We start from the raw sequence: 23,416 nt of genomic DNA, 5'->3' as shown, positions 1-23,416 counted from the left end.
GCGAATATTTTGGTTGTATTGATAAATATCAAAAGGATTTCAATTCCGCAAGTCTGAGAGTTTTCGTAGCCTGAGAACAAAGCTCTCTACCACGTGGCTTTCGTCATAAGTTTTAAACTTGTAAAAAGTACTTCACTAAATCCTTTTTAATAGCTTAAGGAAATCTTTATAGTTGCATTATACCAAGCCCGTCTTAAATGCAAATAAATCGCATTGGCGCCTCAACCAAGAATTTGGAAAAAGTTGGAGATGATATGACTATGATACAGCGTATCTAAAAATGTTCTGAAAAAGAAATAAATTGACTGACTAGTTTAAATGGTTCGTCAATGAAATTAATCTGTAAACTGTGATAAAAGTCTGGTATCTGAATAACAGTTCCCTCGTGCACTGAACTACCATGGTCACAAACACATCTGGGTGTATGCTTATCGCTTACTCGTGACAAATTGGTAGTATACGCCAATACGGTATAAAAATAAAACTGAACGAAAATACAGCAACACCCTTGACGCATTGAAAAAAATCCAATTAGTGTCTTTAGACATGCGTGTAAACATTCACCAGAAGATCACGCCACGGGTGAAGCTTTGACTTTCTGGGGACTTTACGAAACTTCTAAATTAAAAACGTATTTGTTTAACTAAGACATCAGTTAGTCAACATCAACAATTAAAATATATTAAATGGACTGTTAATAATCATTAAAAAAAAAAAAAAAACCTAGGCATAGTTCATTTTGAAACAAAAAGTTGCATGAGCGGGTTAAAAATTAACATTTGTGAATTTAATATTTTAAATTCAACTTTTTATCAAATGACTGACTTAGAAGTTTGTACTTTATTCGTTATTATTCGTTTAAAAAACCGAAAACCCAAATGCCGATGCTTAATTATTTGAATGGCCTCGTTTACAAATTACCTAATGAATAGAAAACCTCGGAACGGAAAACGAAAGATTAAGAAAAGCGTCGGAATGGAAAAACGTGTTTGATATTTGAAACAAATCTGGTTATCGTCTTTTTTTTTTTGGAATTGTTTCAAATGGTCCAACAAATCAAAATCAAAAATATTTTACTAGTTTCAGTTAAGTAAAAATAAAGTTTAAAAAGAACAATCTAAATCTTATTAAAAATAAAGTTTAAAAAGAACAATCTAAATCTATAAAAATTCTCTTTTCGTTTAAGATTTATAACCATGCAAAGCTTAAAATTACCCCCTGAAATAATTTTAAATGGTCTTACTTTTAAACGAAAAATTTTTTTTGGATGTAATTTGAAATCTGTCGATGAGTTTTGATCTAGTTTAATATGAAACAAGCAAAAAATTGAAAAGGGTTTTTAGGAACATACTCTAGAGGAGGGCTATTAGGGGTTGATAAGGGTTTGATTAGGGGAGGGCTATTAGGGGTTGATAAGGGTTTGCTACAATTATTTATAACAGTAAAAAAAAAATTTCTAGTCTTTATTGTTAAATTATGATTGATATTTTACATTTCAAAATCATACTGAACGTTTGTTCTTAGGAGGTTTAATATTTTACTTTTTACAAACTACATTCCTGCAAATAGAAAGCTACTTTAAAAGTGCTTGTAGTTGTAAGCAGCAACCGCGTTTTTTAGCGCCTCTATATAGTTTGGGCTGTGCTTTCCAACTTTTCTTATTCGCCAAAACTGATTGAAATCCTGATGAATGGATTCAAGAGTTTGTTCGGTCCAGTAACCTAAGCCTATAGAATATAAGAACTAAAAAAGAAATGCAAGTTTGTTTAATAAAAATTCGTCATAATTTATTCAAATTTTACAATTCAACTTTTGAAATAGTGTATTTAATTACTAAGATTATAAATTGTTTTTTATCAAGTTTAAAAGTTATTTATTATACCGAAAATTCCACCTTTTATGTCGATGAATTCGATTATATGTTGCTCAACTATGTGTACCTTCAAAGGAATTGCAGCCCTTAGATTTCTATAGCTTGTAGAGAACTCCTCTATATCTTTAACATATGTGGAGCTTAATGATTTTCCAAAACAACCATGGACTACTTTTTCAAAATCTCTAAGTACCTTAATGTATTTGGCAGCGGAAACTCCAAGACTAGAAAAAACTCCTAAAAAACAGTTCACAGCTGTCTATGTTTTTAAGCAATTTATTGCAAGCATTGCCTTCCAAACGATGCTGACCTTGGTAGGACACTCTGCAGATGTTTATCATAGACAGATATTGGTTAACAAACAGTAACTCACACTCCATGTTTTCAAATAAATTTTTTTCAATCTCTTTTAAAATTTTGTCTACAACACCTAGCAGTATATGTAGACCAGGAATATTTACAAGTTCCAGCCTTTTTTTTTTTTTTCTGGCCTGTTAATGAAGGGAGATTAACAACATGTGTGCTTTTTTGCTTTTTTTAAAATTGCACCATCAGCCATCCATTTTTCGTACAATCTACACAAAGATTCTAGAGTTTAATGATCAGCTTTTTGAAAGTCAGGAGATGACGTCATGCAATAGGGGCACTTGCTTAGTTTCTCTGGAATTTTGTTTTTTTAACTCTGGTTTTAGGGTTATTGACAGTGTAACTTTAAGGAATCCCTGCCCTCCATCTACACCTAATTTGATATCAACATCATTTGTTCCTTGACTCTGTGATGAAGTACCATTGCTACGAGTTCTTCAATGTCATTGCAATACACAATAGGAGTATCTTTTTCTACCAACTATACATCCTTAAAAAATCAGAATGAATGATACAAATTGCAATCTAGTTATAAAAAAATATTTTTTTTGGTAATAGTTTACTTACCTCTTTGCTTTCATTTAATTCTTATAGCAATGGGAGTTTATCACAGCTGAATAAACTTCCGATCATTTCGTTGTTCTTAATGAGTTTAATATTGAAACCAGATTCCACACTTTTTCGTCCAGCCTCACTTCTCAGAAATTGTGCAACTTCAATCATGTTACAATTACTTAGAAATCATAATAAAAATATTACAAAAATTGGCTTTAAACTCATAACAAAATTAGTTTTAAGAGTATTTTTAAGCAACAATACGTTACCTGGAATGTAGTTTTAATTGAAGTTTATCTAATTTATCTGAAGAAAAGAAAGGTTTCTTAACCTCAGTTTCCGAAAGAGATAGTGAGTTGCTTCGGACCAAAAGTTTTCTAAGCTAAAGTGTTCCCTGAATCATTTGTGCAGAAATCTTTGATAGAACTGGGCAGAACTTTTCTTTGCGTTGTTGGGGATATATTTAATATATGAACTTCAATAAATACGAATTCTCTCAATACTAATCTTTTATTTTATCTAAGAAATTTTCGCTAGATTATTGATACTAGCATCTTCAACTTTAATTACAAATTATTTATTAAATTAAATTACAAACAAACATTAACGGTAATGTCACTTTTTAATGGCTTCTTTAAACTTCGCTTTAATTGGGCTTCTTTAATATTTCGTAGGTATAAAAAGTATGGCGTCCAGAAGTATGGCGCACAAACCGGAAAAATCATACCCTATGCGATTAGTAGTTTCAACCATCGGGACACCAAGTTATGGAATATCACAATATCTAGTAAATATATTTTTACCAATCTTAGATAAAAATATAACAAAGTTAAAAAATTCGTCAACTTTTGTAAAAACAACTAAACTTTGGAATATATCAAATGATGAAATACAAGTATCTTATGACGTTGTCAATTTATATCCATCAATTCCTCTGGGAGAGGCTACAAAAATTCTTCTTGATATGTTAGAGCACTTCCCAAATTTAAATAAACTAACAAAACTAAGCGTTTCAGAAATAAAATCACTAATAGAACTGTGTTTATATAAATGTTATTTTTTATGGAATGAAGAAATTCATGAACTTGTAGATTCAGGTCCAATAGGACTTTCACTCATGGTAGTACTTGCGGAAGGTTTCCTGAAATTTTTTGAAAATAAAGCAATCAATATTGCGCTTCATTCTAATCCACCGTTAGAAATAAAATCGTTTTTCAGGTACGTAGATGATAGCCACGCAAGATTTACAAATAAAGATAATGCCATCCGTTTTCAACAAATATTAAACAGTCAACATCATGCCATCAAATACACAATTGAATTGGAAGATGAAAACAAAAGATTAAATTTTTTAGACATCCAAATAACAAATAATCAAAAAGGTAAATATGATTTTAACATACATCGAAAAAAAGCAATAACAAATATTCAGGTTAAGCCCAATTCAAACCACGATTCAAAAATCTTGGAAGGAATATTTAAAGGATTTATTCATAGAGCTTTATCAATTTGCTCTGAAAAATTTTTAAATAAAGAAATCGATTTCCTAATAAATGTGTTTGCTGAAAATGGATACGAAAAGAAGAAATTACAAGACCTTGCAAATATTGTTATAAAAAAACGACACTCAAATAATGAAATAGTTTTATCTAACAACAAAGCAGCTATGCCAACTATATCACTACCGTGGATCCCAGTATTATCACCAAAACTTTGAAAAATCTTTAGGAAAGCAGGTTACAGGGCAGTCTTTAAATCCAGTGAAAATCTTAAATCTTTACTAACTTCGCGCAACAAAACAAAACTACCATCAAATAGCCATCCCGGAGTATACCTAATAGAATGCGAGTGTAAACAAAAATACATCGGCGAAACAAAAATGAAAATAGCAACAAGAACAAAACAACACCAAAAAAATGTTTTTGAAGAAAAATTAGAACAATATGCAATTGGCCATCATAAAATTAAATGTTCATGTAATATAAAATGGGATCAAGTAAAGACGCTAAAAGTAGAACCCAAAAAATTTGAAAGAAAAGTTCGAGAGGCAATCGAAATTCAGTTCAACAAATGCGGACCTAAAAATGGAGGTATGAATTTAGATGACGGTCAATATGTAAAAACGCAGTTCTGGACGCCATACTTTTTATACCTACGAAATATTAAAGAAGCCCAATTAAAGCGAAGTTTAAAGAAGCCATTAAAAAGTGACATTACCGTTAATGTTTGTTTGTAATTTAATTTAATAAATAATTTGTAATTAAAGTTGAAGATGCTAGTATCAATAATCTAGCGAAAATTTCTTAGATAAAATAAAAAATTAGTATTGAGAGAATTCGTATTTACTGAAGTTCATATATTAAATTTATTCAACTCTCATACAAGATGTCGTCATTTAAAATGTATATATATATATATATATATATATATATGATGTCACAAGGCAAAAGTTACAATTGCAAAAGTTAATGTACTTTCACTTACTTCGGTATCTATCTAATTCTCCATATCTGGCGCAACTACCTACATCAGTGCTATATGTATTTATATATATATTTATTTTTATATATACATAGCGCTGATGGCTGTTTTCAACTTTAATTATAAGATTCATTAAACAAACATCATTTTTTCTTATAAAATCTTCAATATCTTTATATTAGAAATTGATTTCGAATGTTTTTTTGAGAAGAATTTAATTTCACGCATTTTATGATGCAAAGCTTCTAAGAGTTAACATATTAGAATGTCCCCAATGTCAAAAAGAAAAAAGATCTACAATGCTTTCTTGTTACTATGTTTACTTGTTACTATGTTTTCTAAATTTAGAAGTTTTAGAATGTTATGTCTCCTAAAAAACTGTTAACAAGAAATACATTATTTTACAAATAAGCCGACGTAATGTCACCTACTGTTAGGGAACCTGACCTGTTATACCTTCAATTTTAGATTATTTAATGATAGCGATAAATAATTGACCAAAAGAATATAATAATATGGAGATATTCAGCATTTATGATTTTAAGAAATTAAAATTCACATAAAAGATAATGGACAGTAGTATACTTCAAGCAGTTAAATGAAATTGGATAATTAAATGAAACTGAATAATTAAATGAAACTGAATAATTAAATGAAACTGAATAATTAAATGAAACTGAATAATTAAATGAAACTGAATAATTAAATGAAACTGAATAATTAAGTGAAACTGAATAATTAAATGAAGCTGAATTAAAACTGAAACAGTGTATTTAACATAACATGGTTACCGATTCTAGTCTTCTTTTGGATATAAAATCTATTTTTAACTCGGGAGCCCCCATTTTATTAGGAAGATTTCCGCGAGAAGATTTTAATTGACGAATAATGAAAATGTATTTAAGGGTTCGTTCAGAAATGATAAAATTAATTTTTGAAATTTTCAATTGTTTTTATTCAATGATTTTGTAATAGTCTCTATAAACTTAAATTTTTAATGTTAAAACCGTATAAATGGTACCTTGTTATTTTTTTATTTACTTGTTTTTTTTCTTAATATTTTTATTTGGGTGCTAAACTTACGCAATTAGTAAGGTGTTGAGGGGTTAGAGGATTTGGTGTACATTGGTGTGGGAATGCCTCAAGGTTCTGTGTTATGGTAGCATTCTGACTTTTTAAAACGTTTTGTTATTTTGGGTAGGGTCTGGAGCTACATTCTTTCTTAAAACATCAAACAAGAAGAAATATCAAAACCCGTTAATTCAGTTAATAAGAACTTTCGTATAATTTCAACCAAGGATAATTCCATACAAGTCCGGATAACTGAGAATAATTTAAAAAAACAAATTTTAGGATTGCGTATTGAAAATAAAAGAAACTGTCTGAGCTTTTTTAAACAAAACTATACGAAAGTTAAATATAAATGATAAAAATTCAGTAAAAAATAACAAGTTAAGAGAATTTAAACAATTTTTCGGATAACAAACGTAGGTCCTTGCTTTTCTTAATCTTTATTAAAAATGTAAGTCAGTTTTTTTTTAATGGGCTTAAAATGGTGTTAATATTCATTTTAAAAGAAGTTTTTCTGAATATAAAATGTAAAAGCTTTAACACTAAAGTAAAAAATAAAAGTTAAGTTACAGTTGAGAGATGATGATGATGATGATGATGATGATGATGATAATGATGATGATGATGATGATGATGATGATGATGATGATAATGATGATGATGTAATGATGATGATGATGATGATGATGATGATGATGATGATGATGATGATGATGATGATGATGATGATGATGATGATGATGATGATGATGATGATGATGAACGTTTTCATTGAAAGCCTGTATTTCGCTTGTTATTTTATATTATTAAAAAAAAATTTACCGACGTTAAATTTTAGATTAATATCATGTTTATTTTCAAAACAACTTCCGAGATATCAAGTTTCGAAGTTTGCACATATTGATTGGCAGATAATGTTTAGATGACGCATATCATTCTTTTTATCTTTTTGTTAACAAACCTTACCTTTAGGAGTACTTCAAGTAAGAATGTGGTCACGTCTCCACACTGGTTGCAAACATTTTCAGAACAATGTGTAAGATTTCCTGTGTATTACAAAATCCTTTTGATAGATGTATATATAGTTATATACATATATCCAATCGTAATATTATTGTATAAATGTTTTAGTTTTGGAGAGTGCATATTATAAATATGATAGCAATTTTAGAGTATTGTTTGTTTAACTTTACAGTAAAATAAATGATTTTTCAGACTCATCACAGCATAATGAAGGATTATACGATTCTCGTTTTTTTAACATTAATTACGGAAGTAACAAGCAGTTCAAGCAACCTACTCTTTCTCAAGCACACAAGAACTGTGTATCGTCTCCCGGTTCTCTAGAGTGTTTAATAGAAGAACCTGAAAAGGATCAAGTGAAGATTTGCAATGACTTCAAGTGGCTTGGAAAAAAGCAACTCAGAATAAGACGTCCATTAAACTGTTTTATGGTTTTTTCACATCTAGAGAGAAAGCGAGTTGCTGATGAGCACCCAGAGCTTCGCAATGCTGAGCTCAGTAAAATACTAGGTAAGATAATAACAGGTTATATGGTTACTAATGACAACCAACAGGTCATCACTGATTTTCAATTTTGAGATAACTCCAAGTTTTTTCTTACTTAAAAGTTTTACAATTTACAGAACAACAGTTTGAAATCTACAGAATAACAGTTTGAAATCTACAGAATAACAGTTTGAAATCTACAGAATTTAGAGAACAAAAAATTAGACAAAAGGCCATGCAATAAATCTTCACGAACATAACAAACTACTTCAGTAAAAAAATCTTTCAACTTGACTTTCATAATTTGCGAAGAATAATTGATATTCTAAATTTTAAAAATTATAATCAGGTTATTTAGTTGTAATGAAATAATTACAGTTTAAACATTGTTATTTTAAGGCCATCGGTGGAAGAGTTTAAACGCAAATGAAAAACAGCCATATATCGATGAAGCGGAAAGAATCCGGTTGTTGCACTCTCAGCTCTATCCAAATTATAAATATCAACCAAGGAAAAAGGTTAAGAAAACACAAAGTATAGAAAATTCATTTAGTTTAACGAAATCCAACCTCTGCAAGCCGAATAACGTTGGTATAGAATGCAAGCATGATGGATGCAATAACTCATTCTACGTGAAAAACGAGTCTTTTACTAGTTGCACAAAGAAACCCATGCAGTATACTGAAACTAGAACACATCGCAACAATGTTTCTACTGAAGGCACTCATAGTTTCTATCCAAACAACTGTTCTGAGATGAATCCGTCCACTTTTTACACAGGTATAGAACATCCGAATCCTTTAAATGAGTCTTTAAATCTTTCTAACGTTTCGCATACATACCCACCTACACCTGAGTTAAGTCCTATTTGCTCACAGAGAATGTGTTTTGATTTTGAACAGAAAGTTAACGTTCCATTAGAATCAACAGAAGATACTCCAACATTAAATAGCCAATATGGCTTCAAGCTCAAAGATACACAAAGTTTAGTTTGTACGTCGGATAAAATTCAACTACAAGAAAATTTCTACGAGCTAGGGATAGAAGGTAAAATAAAAAAGACGCCTAGTTTTACCAACATAATTGAGTTTCTGAAAAACATTCAACACGAATAGCTTTTAAAATATTAAAATATTTGATTTGATTTCAACCATGTGTCTAGCAGCTTGACTTGTCGGCGCTTAGTAACGTTTCGGACATTATCTGAACGGATGTTGTCTAATGTTCAGGACGTTTTACTGTGCCCACTGGGATAGTTTTATTTTAAAAATAGAAAGAAAAAAGAAAAAAAATTTAAAAATAATCTGTTTAACTCGTATTATTTCTGTTCCTTAAACAACTGTTCATGGTTATCACAAATCATAGGAGTGGTTTTTAATAAAACGGTTCTGCGGTTGTAAAAGAAAGAAAATGAACCAATTTTCTTTTTTTTTTATCTAAATACTATATTACTAAATATTACAATTTTAAATACCTTTTTTTTTTTTAAGGAATTTAAATTCCAAAGATAATTTTAAAATTTATGGGCATTTCAAAAATGATTTGTTTCATAATTTTACCATAAACGTTGATCAGCAACAACAGATCTTCATTATTTTCAATTGAGTCAAAAAAATTCAACTGTTACGACAATCAAGAAGAACATCGAATATTTTTTTGTTTGGATGCTACACAGTCAGTTATAACAAACAAAAATCTGTTTTTTTTATATGTAGCACTTTACATCATTCGACTACATACAACCATTTGTCTTTAGAAGTCAACTCTTTTTCTCTGCGATTATCAATTAGGGTTAGAATTTTCTTCATTTGAATCAGGCTTATTTACACTTATCTCCTCTAACTTTGAATAATTTTTACCTTCTTCATAATGATCTTTAAGCTCATCAATTACACTGGTTGTATTGTAAACTTCGCCGTGATCTGACGCTCTTCTATCTTCGATTTGCATCTGTAAATTTGGATCTTCGATGTTGCTGTTTTTTTCATAGGTTTTTGAAACATCTTCTTTAGTTAAGGTTGGCTGTTCAGACTCATCATTAATCAGCTCGCAACGAGTAGTTACTAAAATTTCTGGTTTATTTTGTTCTGATAAACTGTTTAAGACAGTTTGATTTTCCTCGGGATATGCTTCCACTGTTTCTTCCTTAGAACTAATATTTTCTCCGCTGCAAGAAGTATCTAACAAGTTTTCTTCCAGTTCTACACATTCTGATTCTGAAATATATTCAATAATTTAGAAGCGAAAATGCACACTATTTGTATTTATTTTTTGTATCGGATATCACTTTAAGATGAAAGAAAAATTGAAAAAGCTACGAAATTTTAATAGGAGATTTGGAAGGAGGTTTATCGAAATTAGACAGGAAGCGAATAATTATAAATGCGTACCTTTGTCATTGTCCTTTGTACTTTTCCCTATAGGATCTTCCTTATTTGATTCAATAGTATTCATTCCAATATCCTCTGACTTTGATTCATGCACGTTTTCTTCCAAATGATTATCAACCTCACACTTTTCATCGATTACATCGCAGGTTGAATCATCTAAAAACCTTTTGTTCGACTCGAGTTTATGTTCTTCGTTTAAAATTTCGTCGTAAACTGACGAACTTTTCTCTTCGTTTTGTATCATATTTGGATCTTCGATTTTGTTGTTTTCTTCGTAGATTTTCGAAACATCTTCTATTGTTATGACTGGTTGTTCGAGTTCATCATTTTCTTTTTCAAAACAAATACTTACTAATACTTCGGGTTGATTTTGTTCTATTAAGCTGTTTAAAACAGTTTGGTTTTCTTCCTCATATATTTGCGCTATATCTTTAATCGAAGAATTGTTTCCAGAGCAACTAGAAGCATGATCATCTACCAAGTTTTCTTCTAGTTCTACACATTCGTTAACTGAAATACGTACATTAGTTAGTAAATGGCAACCACTACCAAATAACATTTACCATTATTTTTGTTACAGATACCATAAATTTTATATTCGTGAATTCATTTTCTGATGACAAAAAGTAAAAACGTTGTAGGAATTTGTATAAGTTTGTATAAACTTTTATAAACTTGTATAAACTTGTATAAACTTGTATAAATTTAATCTGAATCAACAATTAAACTGTTAATGAGAGCTTCACCATACCTTTGTTTTCCTGTGGCTGAGCTTGAGATTCATCTTGGGAATTTTTTATTAGGGGTTCACTAGCATTTTCTTTCATTGGTTGGCATTCATTATTTTTAAATTCTATTTGATGAACATGAGAGCTAGCTGAACACCCCATTATTCACCTAAACAAAATGAAAAATCCATTTCTAAATTATTTGTTAAGCGCGTTGCTTAGTAGCTTTTTTAATTCCTTTAAAACAACACCATGCCTACACGCACGTGAACTTAAATCGTTCTGAAATCAATCAAGCCAGTTGTGTCTGCTCCAATTTTTTTAAACCACAATCAAAAATATTTTTGCGCATGAGTTAATTATAGCAACATTCCCATGACAAAAATGTTACCACAACTAAACTAAAATGCTTATATTAAAAATTTACATTTAAGATCTATTTAAAAAAAAAAAAAAAAACACTCGTTCAATATATTAAAAAAAATAAAGGAGGCGCTCCAGCAATATAAATAAATTTTTATTCCTAACAGTAGCAATAACATCAATTAAAAGAATTTGCATTCTAAAATTAAAAAAATTATGTTTGCTACTATATTTTTTAATAGGGTTTCTTTTTTGATTTAAGACTGCTTTTTTGTAAATAAAATAAATATCGAGTATTTTATCTAATAAGGAAAAAACCCAATAAATATTGCATACATACACGCACGCACACGCACACACAGAGACATTATATATATATATACATATATAAATATATATATATATATATATATATATATATATATATATATATATATATATATATATATATATATATATATATATATATATATATGCGTGTGTGTGTGTGTATATGTATATATATATATATATATATATATATATATATATATATATATATATATATAATATTTTATTTATTATAAATTATATATGCATATTTAAATATAAAGTGACGCCGTTGTTTACGTAGTTCAACTTCATATGTGGGCGCATTGTTTACATTACAATAACATTTTCGTCTTATATGATGTTTCTTTTCGAATACGTTCCAGGAAAAATCAAAAAAGAACAATCCCTAAAAACCGATGATACATTTTTCGTACAATTATAAGAAAAATGATCCTTCAATGTTTCTTTATCAAAAAAGATTTTCCTACCTGAAATCTTAACTTCCTTTCTTTAAAAATCTTCCATCTTGTCAAGACTGAGTTTTTCACAAACATGGTATCATAGTTAAGCTTACCAACATATATCTGCTATTCTGACGTAAAAGCGATTAATAATTTAAGAGTAGATTTCTTTATTCAATATATTAAAAAAATAAAAAATAAAAAACTCATTGTCTACATCTTTTAAATAATATACGAGTTGAATTCGTTCAACATTTTACCCTAATAGAGTTTTAATAAAAAAATAATAAGAATTGTTAACATAACGTAACGCAACCAATGCAGTAGCAGCAGAATGCCTTTTATTGTATGTGATCACCTGAAACGCTGAGTACATCGTCCAAGGAAAGTCTGTTCAAGAGTTTGTCGTGAAAAGATTGGTTATGTGATCTTTAAAATTTTTTTTGACCGTTAATGTAAAGGAAGAAAAAAATGGTAGAAAGAAAAAAAAAAAAAAAAAAGCATATCTAAATATAAAAGTAGCGTTCAAAACAATCTAGCAATCTTCTTAATCATTTTCATTAGAAATTTCTATGTTTTTTTCGCTCGCTTCCTGTTCATTGAATTCCTCTTGAGGAGCAATGTCACTAAGTACAGCTTCTTCGGTATTTTGGTATGCAATGTTATCTGATTCGTCATAGACATCATTAGAGAAGCTGGCCTGAATAGGATTCTCCGAAACTTCTTCTGTAAAACTATCGCTCAATTTACACTCAGTAACAAGAGTGCACACTGCATCTTTATTATCACTGTTACACGATTCTTCGCACGTTTCTTCAGGCGCAACGTTTTCGAAAACCAAATTATCTTTCATCTCAGTCTCATCGGTACCACTTAGATTGTGCTCTTTTTGAACCTGCTCTTCTTCAAAATGATCAGCTTCATTTTGATCATTTAAGTTTGTTTCTAAAAAAAAATTTACTTCCCAAAATTACGATATTTAGTTGCAATATTTTGCTAATATAAACAATATTTACACTTACCGCTTGTAGATGTACAAATCGGAATTGAGACACTAGCATGACTGTTTGAATTTTCTTTTGTCAAAGTTTTGTTTTCTTCTGACGAAGAAGATGATGAAGAAGATGCCGAAGATTTTGAGGAAGTACGTTTGATCTTCTTTTCTTTCTTTTCTTTTTTGCCATGTTCTTTCATTACACTGACATTTTTTTCGGAAGAATTTTCTAGAAGCAGCAAAAGTTATAGAGAAGGGGATCTTAGAGAAGGGGATCTTAGAGAAGGGGATTTTAGAGAAGGGGATCTTAGAGAAGGGGATCTTAGAGAAGGGGATCTTAGAGAAGGGGATCTTAGAGAAGGGGATCTTAGAGAAGGGGATCTTAGAGAAGGGGATCTTAGAGAAGGGGATCTTAGAGAAGGGGATCTTAGAGAAGGGAACCTTTGGGAAGAGAATTTTGAAATAAGGAGCGTTTTTAAGAATTTACTTAACACTCAAACAAACTTGTGTTAACTTCAAGCTGAAGTTTCAGAAAAAAATGAATCAATTAGTTATAAATGTTTTCGACGGCATAAGTATGGCCCGGATATTTCAGTTACCGAGCCTGAAATTTCAATCAAAGTTGTTCAAATTCAACTTGGAACTTCGCGTATATATTTTTAATGTGTTGAATAAAATTGTTAAAGGGAAAAGGTTTAACAGACCAATAGGATTGAAAGCTAACTTAGCGGAATCCCAGAAGCATTGTGAATCGAGGTTGGAATTTACCTTTTGGTTTTGGCAATTCTGTTACTTTTAGGTTTATGTCTGTCTTCACGTTTGAGTTGTTCGTATCATTATTGGAACTGTGTCTATCAGTTATCGGGCTTTGTGTACTGGCTGCGCATCCCATTTTCAAAATAATGTTTTCAGATAGTTCCTCTGTAGTCTAGAAAACAAACCTTTTGGAAATACTGTGTTTTACGATAAATTTACAGACAACACTGCAGATATTAAGTCCTGCTATTCAAAAGTTTCCTCTTTAAAAATTTCCAAATTTTCCTCTTTACTAAACAAATTATTAACTAACTGATTCATATTATTTATGTATCTTATTTGAACTCTAATTATTTTGTAAATTTATTGACAATAAAAATAAAAATACTACCCAATCGCCTAAATTCAAAATGTATATACTTTAACAACATATGCATCTGTTATATTTACTAAGTTTATTTACAAAATAATTCCTTTCGTCATACTGCACATTTTATTAAACGTTAAAAAAAAAACATTTTAAAAAGATAAATACATTTTTATTGTTTGCTCATCAAATCTGCAAATAAAATATTTGCTCGTGTTTTCGCTCAGCGAAGTTTAAAGCATGTATAAAGATCAAACGAAAGTAGGTATCGCTTATTATAACGTAAAGTTTTCCTTTAAAGCTAATTTTAAAAATACTTGTTCACTTTTCAATTAAACCATTGAATTTTTATGCGATGGTCCTAAATATATTAATTGAAAACTTGAATGCACAATAAGTGCTTTGTAGATATCTCTAAATTTAAAGCTCTTAACTCGCCAAACGGTAGCAATAAGAACGAAAGAAATGTTGTATACAGGTTCTACTATCGAATCAGGAATCGATTTACTTTTAAATTCCTCAACAGCATTCGGTTTTACATTCAAAACGATTTAAAACACGACTTCTACTTTTCTTTTAACTTTTTTCGCTTTTGCAAAAAAAACAGGAGAAAAGATACCATTTGAAAGATTTACAAAAGAAATCCTTACCAACTCATTCCAAAGCCTTTAGTTTGACAGGACAGAAGGTTATGATTTTAAACTTTCCGACAACTCAAAGAAAGAAAACGTTAAAAGAAAATTGTGGACAGATTTTTTACGGAGGTCAGCATAAAATTAAGTTTTAGATATTTACGTTATGCCATCGATATGTAGGTTTTCATCCAAAATCGAAATCACGGCAAAAAAAAAAAAAATTTTGCCAAGGTCAGATTAATGGGCGAGTGGTCCTTGACAGGAATCCTTAATAAAAAGTGTATTTATTTAAGGCACTTCTGCTGTGGATTTTCCATCGCCTATTTTTTTTTTTTAAATTATAAACTACTTACTTCGAACTTACTGGCCATCCTTCCTTAAAATAATGAACAAAATACAAACTCCTAAATCCATCATTTGAAATAAATTGAGCTAAGATAATTTTTACATATAGACATACAAAGTTTCCATAAAAAGTTTGTAAAAAGCATTAGTTTCCATAAAAAAAAGCTTTCTAACCTTAAACAAAGTATAGTAATATTTTGTTTCAACCCTTCGAGACCTTAATTAATTCTGTTAAACCTTTTTTTTTAATAACAATTTTATGTATGAATGTAAACATGTGACACCAATACTTTTTCGTTTTAAACGCGTATAAAGTTCTATGTTTAGAAACTTCAGAAAACTCGATTTATCTAAATATACTGTTGTAGGAGTTTGTTCTTTGTTATTATTTCTTATTAACGGAAAAACCAAGCGCCGATTCTTTCGTTAGATATATGCAATTGATATATATATATATATATATATATATATATATATATATATATATATATATATATATATATAATAGGCATATGATATGTACAGTAATATTAAAAAAACAATAATGGAAATTTCTTTCTGCTTCCATATGGAAAAAATTTTTAAACTTTCCCGACAGCCAAGTATTTTTCTTTTTTTTTTTTTTTTGGTTCTTTTATAATACGAGTAAACAAATTTTGTTTATTCGCCAATCAAAACTTTGTTCATTGGTTGCAACTTTATTTTAGATAAACACTTGCTTTTTAGTCTTCAGAAAATTTTTTTTATAAATAAAGTATTATTTCATGTTTAAGTACTATCTATAAAACTTAAGTTCAAATTCAGGCTGGTTCCATCACAGTCAAGTTTCATTTTCATAAATCTTATTTGTTTTATTTAACATTACTTTGTTTGGTGGCCAATTTCTCCCTTTGTTCTCTACTATTTTTTTCCTAAAGGCCTTATTAATTAAACGACGAGTTTCTGATAGCTCAAATAGTTAGTTGGGGGATCGGGGCCAATTTAGAGGACATTTTAAGGAAATATATGAAAGGGTGTGGGGAATTTTCTCTTATATTGACAGGAATTACATTCCGTCAATATATGAGTCTTTTTACAAATTTATTGAGTTTTGTTCTTTTTTGAAAATAAAGAAAGTATTACGTTGAACTTTATTCATCGAACTTTACGCATTAAATCAGAAGATATGGGAGTGATGAGACACTTGTTTTTATCAAACGACAATTTTCGTCGCCAGCTACATACAGAGCGGGAATATAATATTTATAATTTCCAGCTATTTTTATAAGAAAGATGTATAAGAAACGTAGTATTTAAGAAAATGCGTCACACAGAGACATATTCATAACTGTCAAGTAAATAATACACAAGATAAAAAAATTTAAATATCTTTTTTTTTTTTAAAGAGAAAACAAGCAAAAAAATTAATAATAATAATAAAATAAAAAAGATTAATAACAAAAGAAAAACAAACAATAACTAACGAAGTTCAAAAAAAGCAAAAAAATATAAAGAAAAGAATTTTGTTTTAGGAAAAGCCATATACAATATATATATATATATATATATATAAACACACACACACAGAGAGCTGTAATTTATTGACATTTCTGTAATTCTTAACAATTGCAACTAAAATGCAACGAGGAACAACGAAAAAACATTTTTCCTTGCTCAACCAAACAGCCCCAAAACTCAAACCGCAAACACTCCTTTCATTTATACCCATGCCTTCTTAACTTAGTTAAATTTTTTCAAAAATGACAATACGGCGCAATAAAAAAAACCCTCACTCATTCTTTTAGCACCGTCATAAACACCCAAAAAACCTCCTCCTACTCAATCAACTTTCTTAAAATATCTTAATTAGAAAAATAAAAATAAAAATGAATATAAACAATGAATGTAAATCGTAAATATAGCTCTTATTCTTCTCTAGCAAAAATAAGATACATAAAAATAAGAAGTTACAAAATCAAAGGCTTTGAAATTTTAACCATCTGCACTCCGTTGACTATATGTCGACATTATAAATTTCTTTGCAACTTCGTTGGCGACTGTAGGTTGCCATATTTCACATGTGTATTTTATGACCTAAAAAATGTCAATGCACTTATTAGAGTCCCGTGCAAACAATACGTATCAGTTGCACATGGTCATAGCTACAAATTGGATGCATTTACGTTTTTAAATTTATTTTGCAATATCATATAAGTTTTAAAACATATTGTTTTTCTTTTTCTTTTTTTTTTTGCCTTACATAAGGAAGAAAATTTTGAACAAAATGAAAGTGAAGACGAGCTTATTTTCAATTTGATGAAAAGAATAATAACAATATGATGAACAATATAAAAAAGCAATACGATGAAAAGAATAATAACAATATGATGAACAATATAAAAAAACAATACGATGAAAAGAATAATAACAATATGATGAACAATATAAAAAAACAATGTGATGAAAAGAATAATTAAAGTATGTTAGAAACAAGCGATAATCAGTGGTCTAGGGATGAATCAGACTTTGTAGGGTTTAAAAAATGGAAAGTTAGTATCCTTAACTTATCGAATAGTAATTTGAGTAATTCAGCTTCTGAAAATCCGTTGGAATTGTGAAAGATGCTCCGAGCGCTATAAACTTCGATACTCACAGTACTGTTGATATCTCACAGTACTGTTCGACAAGTTTCTCGTCAATGACGGAACCTATCCTGTTTTTTGAAATTATTTTTCATAGACATGTTGATTAATGTAATAATAAAAGAAAGAACATATTAGGTTTGAATCAAAATGGAACAGTTTGTCTGATGTATAAAAAGATGAGTTCTGGGCTTTTATAAGAGTGATCTTGAATATGGGAATAATGTCTCTTGCTAACATGCAAGAGTATTGGTCTACTAAACACAGCTCTAAAGTTCCGTACTTTTCTGGTATTTTCACATGATCCTAATTTAATCAAATTTTTTGATGATACATTTGAGGACTCAGAATCTTGGTCCCACAAATTTAAAGACATGTATACAAAAGCCAGTTATTTTTAAGCATATATCAATGATAAATTTGCTCAATATTTCATACCAAAAAAGAAAATAAGTTTCGATGAATCTGCATTAAAATTGAAAAGAATATATGTTTCTCAACGTACAATTTTAAGAAACCAAGAGGAAAAATACGAACTTATGTCCTTTCTGATTCGAGACATAAGTTCAGTTAACGCTTACATCCTATGAAAAACTATAAAATCAAAAAAGTTTGAAAACAGCCATTAAAAGTTGTAAAGCTCATGGTAGATCAATTAGCAGGAAATTTTCGTGAGCCTCGAAGTAGATTTATCTACTCTGAGGTTATGTACTTTGTCTGAAGTTGAAGGCTTGATAGTAAACTGTACGTTTTGCGGAAAGGATCGAGGAGGGACTGTGCTCACAGAGTTGCAGAAAAAGGCAAAAACACGAAACATATGACTATTGTAACACATGTTCTGGAAAACCTAAGATACATTTAAGAGATTTTTTTTTTTTAGCAATTATAAAATTTAAAAATATTCATAGATTGTTGTTATTTTGCCTAAATAAGTTAGTTTACACATGGATCTTATCATTTTAGTATCCATTTGCGAGATATCTTTTTTGTTAATTTTTTTAAAAATAGATTTAGTTCAAAATCTACCATTTTTACTTATAATTTTAACAATGTAGCTAGAGGTATATCATACAAAAAAAATCCGGATTGTAAAGGTTTTCATTCTTACAAAATTTTTTTAAAATTTTTTACAGTTTTCTTATGCGTTTTGGCTTCTTACAGAAACTAGTACATGTGATTTCATTTCCACCATCTTGAACCCACAAATAAAGAAGGCGTGATAGTGTTTGAATAAAACTTTTGTTATTAAATTTAATATCAGATATTATTTTCAAATGTAAAAACGCATTTCCATAAGACGATATTTCAATAAAGTAAAAAACTAGCGTACTTGCTACTAGCGTACTTTCGTGGTTATAACGTTTTTGAACCGTTTATCATTTTAAAAGGAAAAAATCAGAAATAAAAAAGTAGAAAAAGAGAGTTGTTCTATCAAAAAAATGTCTGGTGAAATTATTGGACCCTAAAAACGGGGTCAGCTGGAAAGGTTTTTCAACAGATAAAAGAAAATCAAGTTGATGAGTTGAACTCGAGAAAACATACTTGGTGGTAGGTTTTCTCGGGTTCAACCGCTAAAAGTTTCAATCAACAAGCCTATTAAAAGACCATGTTCAAATGAATTTTTATAAACATCAGGTAGATCATTTCCTTCATACAAAGGGACAATTTCTCACAACAAAATAGTTTACTGATTCATGGCCCAAACTATTAAGATAAGAAAAATGATTCAGCCTAAAATGCAGTTTTAAATTAATTTAGACAGTATGGTATCGAAGGACTATCTCTTTCAAAACTAGAGAGAGAGAGAGAGAGAGAGAGAGAGAGAGTGAGAGAGAGAGAGAGTTCCATAAGAAGAGTGATGTGAGTAAAATTGAACTTTGAATATTTATTATCTCAAAACCAGAAATTGTGATTCTAGCACTTCTTCCCTTGTGGTTTTAATATCTATAAGAAAGAGAAGCAGGGACGAAGTTACCGTAAAACGTCATTTGGTATTTTATAAAGTTTAACCAAATTATATTAAGGACTTCTTTATATTTTTACCATTAAAAATAATATAATTTATCATTGTAAACTTGGTTAGAGAAAAGACAAAACTTAGATCGAGCGTATAATTTTGATTTTCTTTTTTCTTTTGAGGACAAACCTAGCAGGTCCAGATTTCTCTATATCTATCGCGATGTCATGCAGAAGTCCTATAGAATTCTAGGTCCGCCATGAATACTTTTAAATAATAATTGAATCACAAAAATTTCATGAAAACTTGTCAATAAAATTCTTAAAATTTAAATGTTCTCCTTGTTTGTTGCGCTCTATGTTTATTTCATAGCATTAATTGCTGTTACGCGCGTGTACATGAAACTGACGTTGCCGCCAATTCCAAAAATTAAAAAAAAAAGGTTTTTAAGAAAAATTTTTTCTCTTAGAATCACAAACTTTCTCATTTTCAATTCAAATTTTTTTCTTCTTATAAGTTCTTTTTAATAGAAAATATCTGTGAAGAATCTTTTAGTTAAGAAATCGATTTCTTTTAGTTAAGAAATCGAGTTCCATATACGCCCCTTTTCCCCTCCTTTTTCCCCTCCTTTTTCCTCTCCTTTTCCTCTTCCCTTTCTCATTCTTTTCCTAAGATTTTGTTTTAGCATTAATATTTTTAGCATTTAAACTACATTAGCATAATATACATAATTATACATAAGCATTTAAAGTACAAAACAGATAATAAGTGTCTGGAATAAATTTTCAATTATTTGATTGATTTAGCACCATTTATATTTGTTTGATTAATTTAATATTATTTCAATAACTTCATAAAGTAGATTAAATACTGGAATAATCGGATCGTTTTCAAACTACTAATAACTTGACATTTCCTGAAAAGCTTCTTTAAAATCTACTTGCGAGAAAAATCAATAAGGATTATTTCTTACATTTTCGAAATCTTTTAACAAATGATTTTAATTAGAATTTTATAAGAATTCGAAATGCGATTCTGTGTGTCTTGAAGGGTTTCCAGCAAAAATGGAAACACACAATAGCCCACAAAAACACTCAAAAATATTTCATTATTTGAAGTTAATATAAACAAAACAAAAGAAACGTAAAGAAAAAAAAAAAAAAAAAAAAAAATGACGTAGGTATTGGTAAAAACAAGAGTTTTAGTTTTGTAAAGAACCTTAAATGGAGGATTATAGCGGTTAAGCCTGGGGTTGATGTTGTAATACATATTTACGCATTCTTACTCCTACTTCGCGAACCAAAATTAAAATGTTTACAAAATTCTTAAGCGATTTTTTACGCGTCCGAGATTTTCGGTTTTTAACGAATAATAACAAATAAAGTACAAGCTTCAATATCAGTCATTTGAAATCGATCGAAATAAAATGATTTATATATTTAGACATGCAAAGTTACAAGATTACACGGAAAAAAAAAAAGCGATACAATCCATAGCTTACACTATCTTGTTTCAAACCCTTTAAGACACGCAGAAAGTAGTTGAAGTAACTTTAAATTAAACTTTACAAGTAAAGTAATATCACAACTGAACTTTGGCAGATTTACACTTTGGTTTTGTTGCTGTGTTTTTAGATTTCATACTTTTCTACTTCTATTGGCTACAGTTTTAAAAAATCATTTTCTTTAGTTAAGTTAATTGCTTTTTCTCTCTTTTGTTATCTGAAACTTTTAGTACTAGAGTTGTAAAAAAGTACCCTTAAAATAAGAAACTTTCTAGTACTAAACCATTATTATTAAAAAAAACAAAAAACATGTATATTTATAATTGTTAAACTGAGAACAAGTCGTTTTACGTAATTATCTTTCTCTATTCTAAAACTGGCAACGCATGCAGAAAATAATTTCTTGTGTTGTTATGTCTTGCTGTCTCGTTCCGTTTCATATAAATCGGAATATCTCGTTATTTAATCGGGACAACATGACTGTCAAGTTTAACAACTTTCATCGGGACACAAAGTACAGTTTGTTCCGACCTTTCCGTCTCGATCAATGATATATATTAACTAGATGTCTAACTTCACAGAATATTTCTGTAAGAAAAAGTGAAGTTTTTTCAAAGTTTTTAATGCCTGTAGCTGTTTTATTTAAACTTAAAATTATTCTTTTTCTTTTATTTAGCTTCAGTCATTTCAGGCTGGCAAAACAAACCTAGCTGGCAAAAAATTTGCTTTACTGCGGAAGCACGAGTTAGATATCTAGTTAATATATATCATTGGTCTCGATAGCTATTTCCCGGTTCATTACGAGAAAACCACAAAACGTCACTTACCGGGAATTTTGCACACCACTGCACAGTGGGCCAGTAGGTGGACAAAATGGGAAAAATTTTAGTTATCTAATCTTGAAAACTTATTAAGTTTTAGTATCTATATATATTAGGAGAAATTTATTGATAACTTATTTATATTAAATCCCTTAGTTACCAGGACTCTAAGCATTTGAATATTGAAATTAAAAAAAAAAAAAAAAAAATTTAAATAAGTAATTAACGGTGACATCAACGTTGTGTTATATTTCAATTACATCTACGTTTTTAAAAAAAAAATTAGTACATGTTATTCTAGAGTATTTAGAGATAAGAAAAAACCAATGGGTGAAATAAATTTGTCAAAGCATGTTATCTCAGTTATACTTTGAAAATCACAGATTAAAAAAAAAAAATTCCTTAAGAAATTTTTTTTTTGCCGCACTATAACTAATAATTACCACAATTTGCCATGTGCTGTCTTATATTTATTTGATCTATATAATGCTTCAATCGAGTTTTAATTGATTGCTCGTCCCCTTAAATCCCCGTTCAGATTTTATATACGTTTTAACTTAGTTGCTATGGTACTAAATTTTGCATAGCAACAACTCATTTTTACATTAACGTTGTTTTAAAAGTATTTTACTTCCGCTAAGTACACAATATTGGGGGTATGTATTAAAATGAGATTCACAATTCTTATGAGATTATTTTTTTTTGGTTAGTATGGATACCTTACTTTGCATAGCATAGCAGCAACATATTTTTGGTAGTTGTTAGTAATTTAATTACTAACACTAACAGTAATTTAATTACTTTTAATTTTAATTACTAACACTTGTAGTAACTTAACTAATAACAAGTATTATTAGTCCGGGCGGCATATATATTATAACATTAAACTTTTAAATACAAAATACTTGTTACAATAATTATTTAGATATGGTTTTATTAAACTTAGACATTCATAATTTTCTCCAAAAAAACAAGCTTAGTATTTCAAAACAAAATATTAATGAAGATATATCAAAATTTATTCAGCCAAAATTTGCTGATTTTAAAGAAGTTGATTTTAGACATGCTGTTCAACGATTTGTTTACTTGTATAAAAAAAAAGTGGAAATCTGCAAACTATACTGTCAAAAATTTTGAAAAGAAGTTTGTGAACTGGCTTAATGAATATTTAATTGTCAGAAAAAAAGACAATGAACCAACTGCAAGTAGTCGTGGTCGAAAACCAGTTGCATTTGATAATAGTTCTAATAAAACTAAAAAACGGCGTGTATCTTGTTTAATTGAATCTCATTCATCCAATGAATTAT

At 29.2% G+C, this 23,416-nt stretch overlaps 2 protein-coding genes across 5 annotated transcripts; one reads left to right on the top strand and one right to left on the bottom strand.

Moving 5' to 3' along the window:
• The first annotated feature begins 6,632 nt into the window (after positions 1 to 6,632).
• LOC145186154 (uncharacterized) lies at positions 6,633 to 9,167 on the top strand. Its single transcript, XM_080062248.2, has 3 exons — positions 6,633 to 7,382; positions 7,562 to 7,879; positions 8,255 to 9,167. The coding sequence occupies exons 1-3, from the start codon at positions 7,379 to 7,381 to the stop codon at positions 8,968 to 8,970; spliced, it is 1,038 nt and encodes a 345-aa protein (XP_079918374.2). The 5' UTR covers positions 6,633 to 7,378; the 3' UTR covers positions 8,971 to 9,167.
• A 107-nt stretch (positions 9,168 to 9,274) lies between these two features.
• LOC149892560 (uncharacterized) lies at positions 9,275 to 15,529 on the bottom strand. Of its 4 annotated transcripts, none has more exons than XR_016449795.1 (5): positions 15,381 to 15,529; positions 13,872 to 14,031; positions 13,132 to 13,332; positions 12,137 to 13,054; positions 11,916 to 12,054 (listed from the first exon to the last, which is right to left on the bottom strand). XR_016449795.1 is itself a non-coding variant. In XM_090078683.1 (4 exons), the coding sequence occupies exons 2-4, from the start codon at positions 11,133 to 11,135 to the stop codon at positions 9,638 to 9,640; spliced, it is 1,083 nt and encodes a 360-aa protein (XP_089934809.1). In that variant the 5' UTR covers positions 11,136 to 11,142; positions 12,137 to 13,031; the 3' UTR covers positions 9,275 to 9,637. The 4 variants fall into 4 exon arrangements, 1 of the variants encoding a protein (XP_089934809.1); XR_016449794.1 differs by lacking the exon at positions 15,381 to 15,529 and adding an exon at positions 15,215 to 15,247; XR_016449796.1 differs by lacking the exon at positions 15,381 to 15,529 and adding an exon at positions 14,877 to 15,035.
• Positions 15,530 to 23,416: the final 7,887 nt, after the last annotated feature.

The sequence above is a fragment of the Hydra viridissima genome, unplaced genomic scaffold (assembly GCF_058129835.1).
Source record: "Hydra viridissima isolate aposymbiotic clone 2 unplaced genomic scaffold, HvirCarnegie_v1 scaffold_2, whole genome shotgun sequence".
In the NCBI taxonomy this organism is placed as follows: Eukaryota; Metazoa; Cnidaria; class Hydrozoa; order Anthoathecata; family Hydridae; genus Hydra; species Hydra viridissima.
The sequence above is the reverse complement of the archived record's forward strand: the minus strand, read 5'-3'. Positions and strand labels throughout refer to the sequence as shown.

Excerpts from the sequence above, each read along its gene's own strand:
- LOC145186154 (XM_080062248.2), top strand. Across the intron at positions 7,880-8,254 it reads TGAGCTCAGTAAAATACTAG|GCCATCGGTGGAAGAGTTTA; the intron begins GTAAGATAATAA and ends TGTTATTTTAAG.
- LOC149892560 (XM_090078683.1), bottom strand. The coding sequence starts at position 11,135 with ATGGGGTGTTCAGCTAGCTCTCATGTTCATCAAATAGAATTTAAAAAT. Across the intron at positions 10,756-10,996 it reads TCAGCCACAGGAAAACAAAG|TTAACGAATGTGTAGAACTA; the intron begins GTATGGTGAAGC and ends TACGTATTTCAG. Across the intron at positions 10,072-10,245 it reads TACAAAGGACAATGACAAAG|AATCAGAATGTGTAGAACTG; the intron begins GTACGCATTTAT and ends AATATATTTCAG.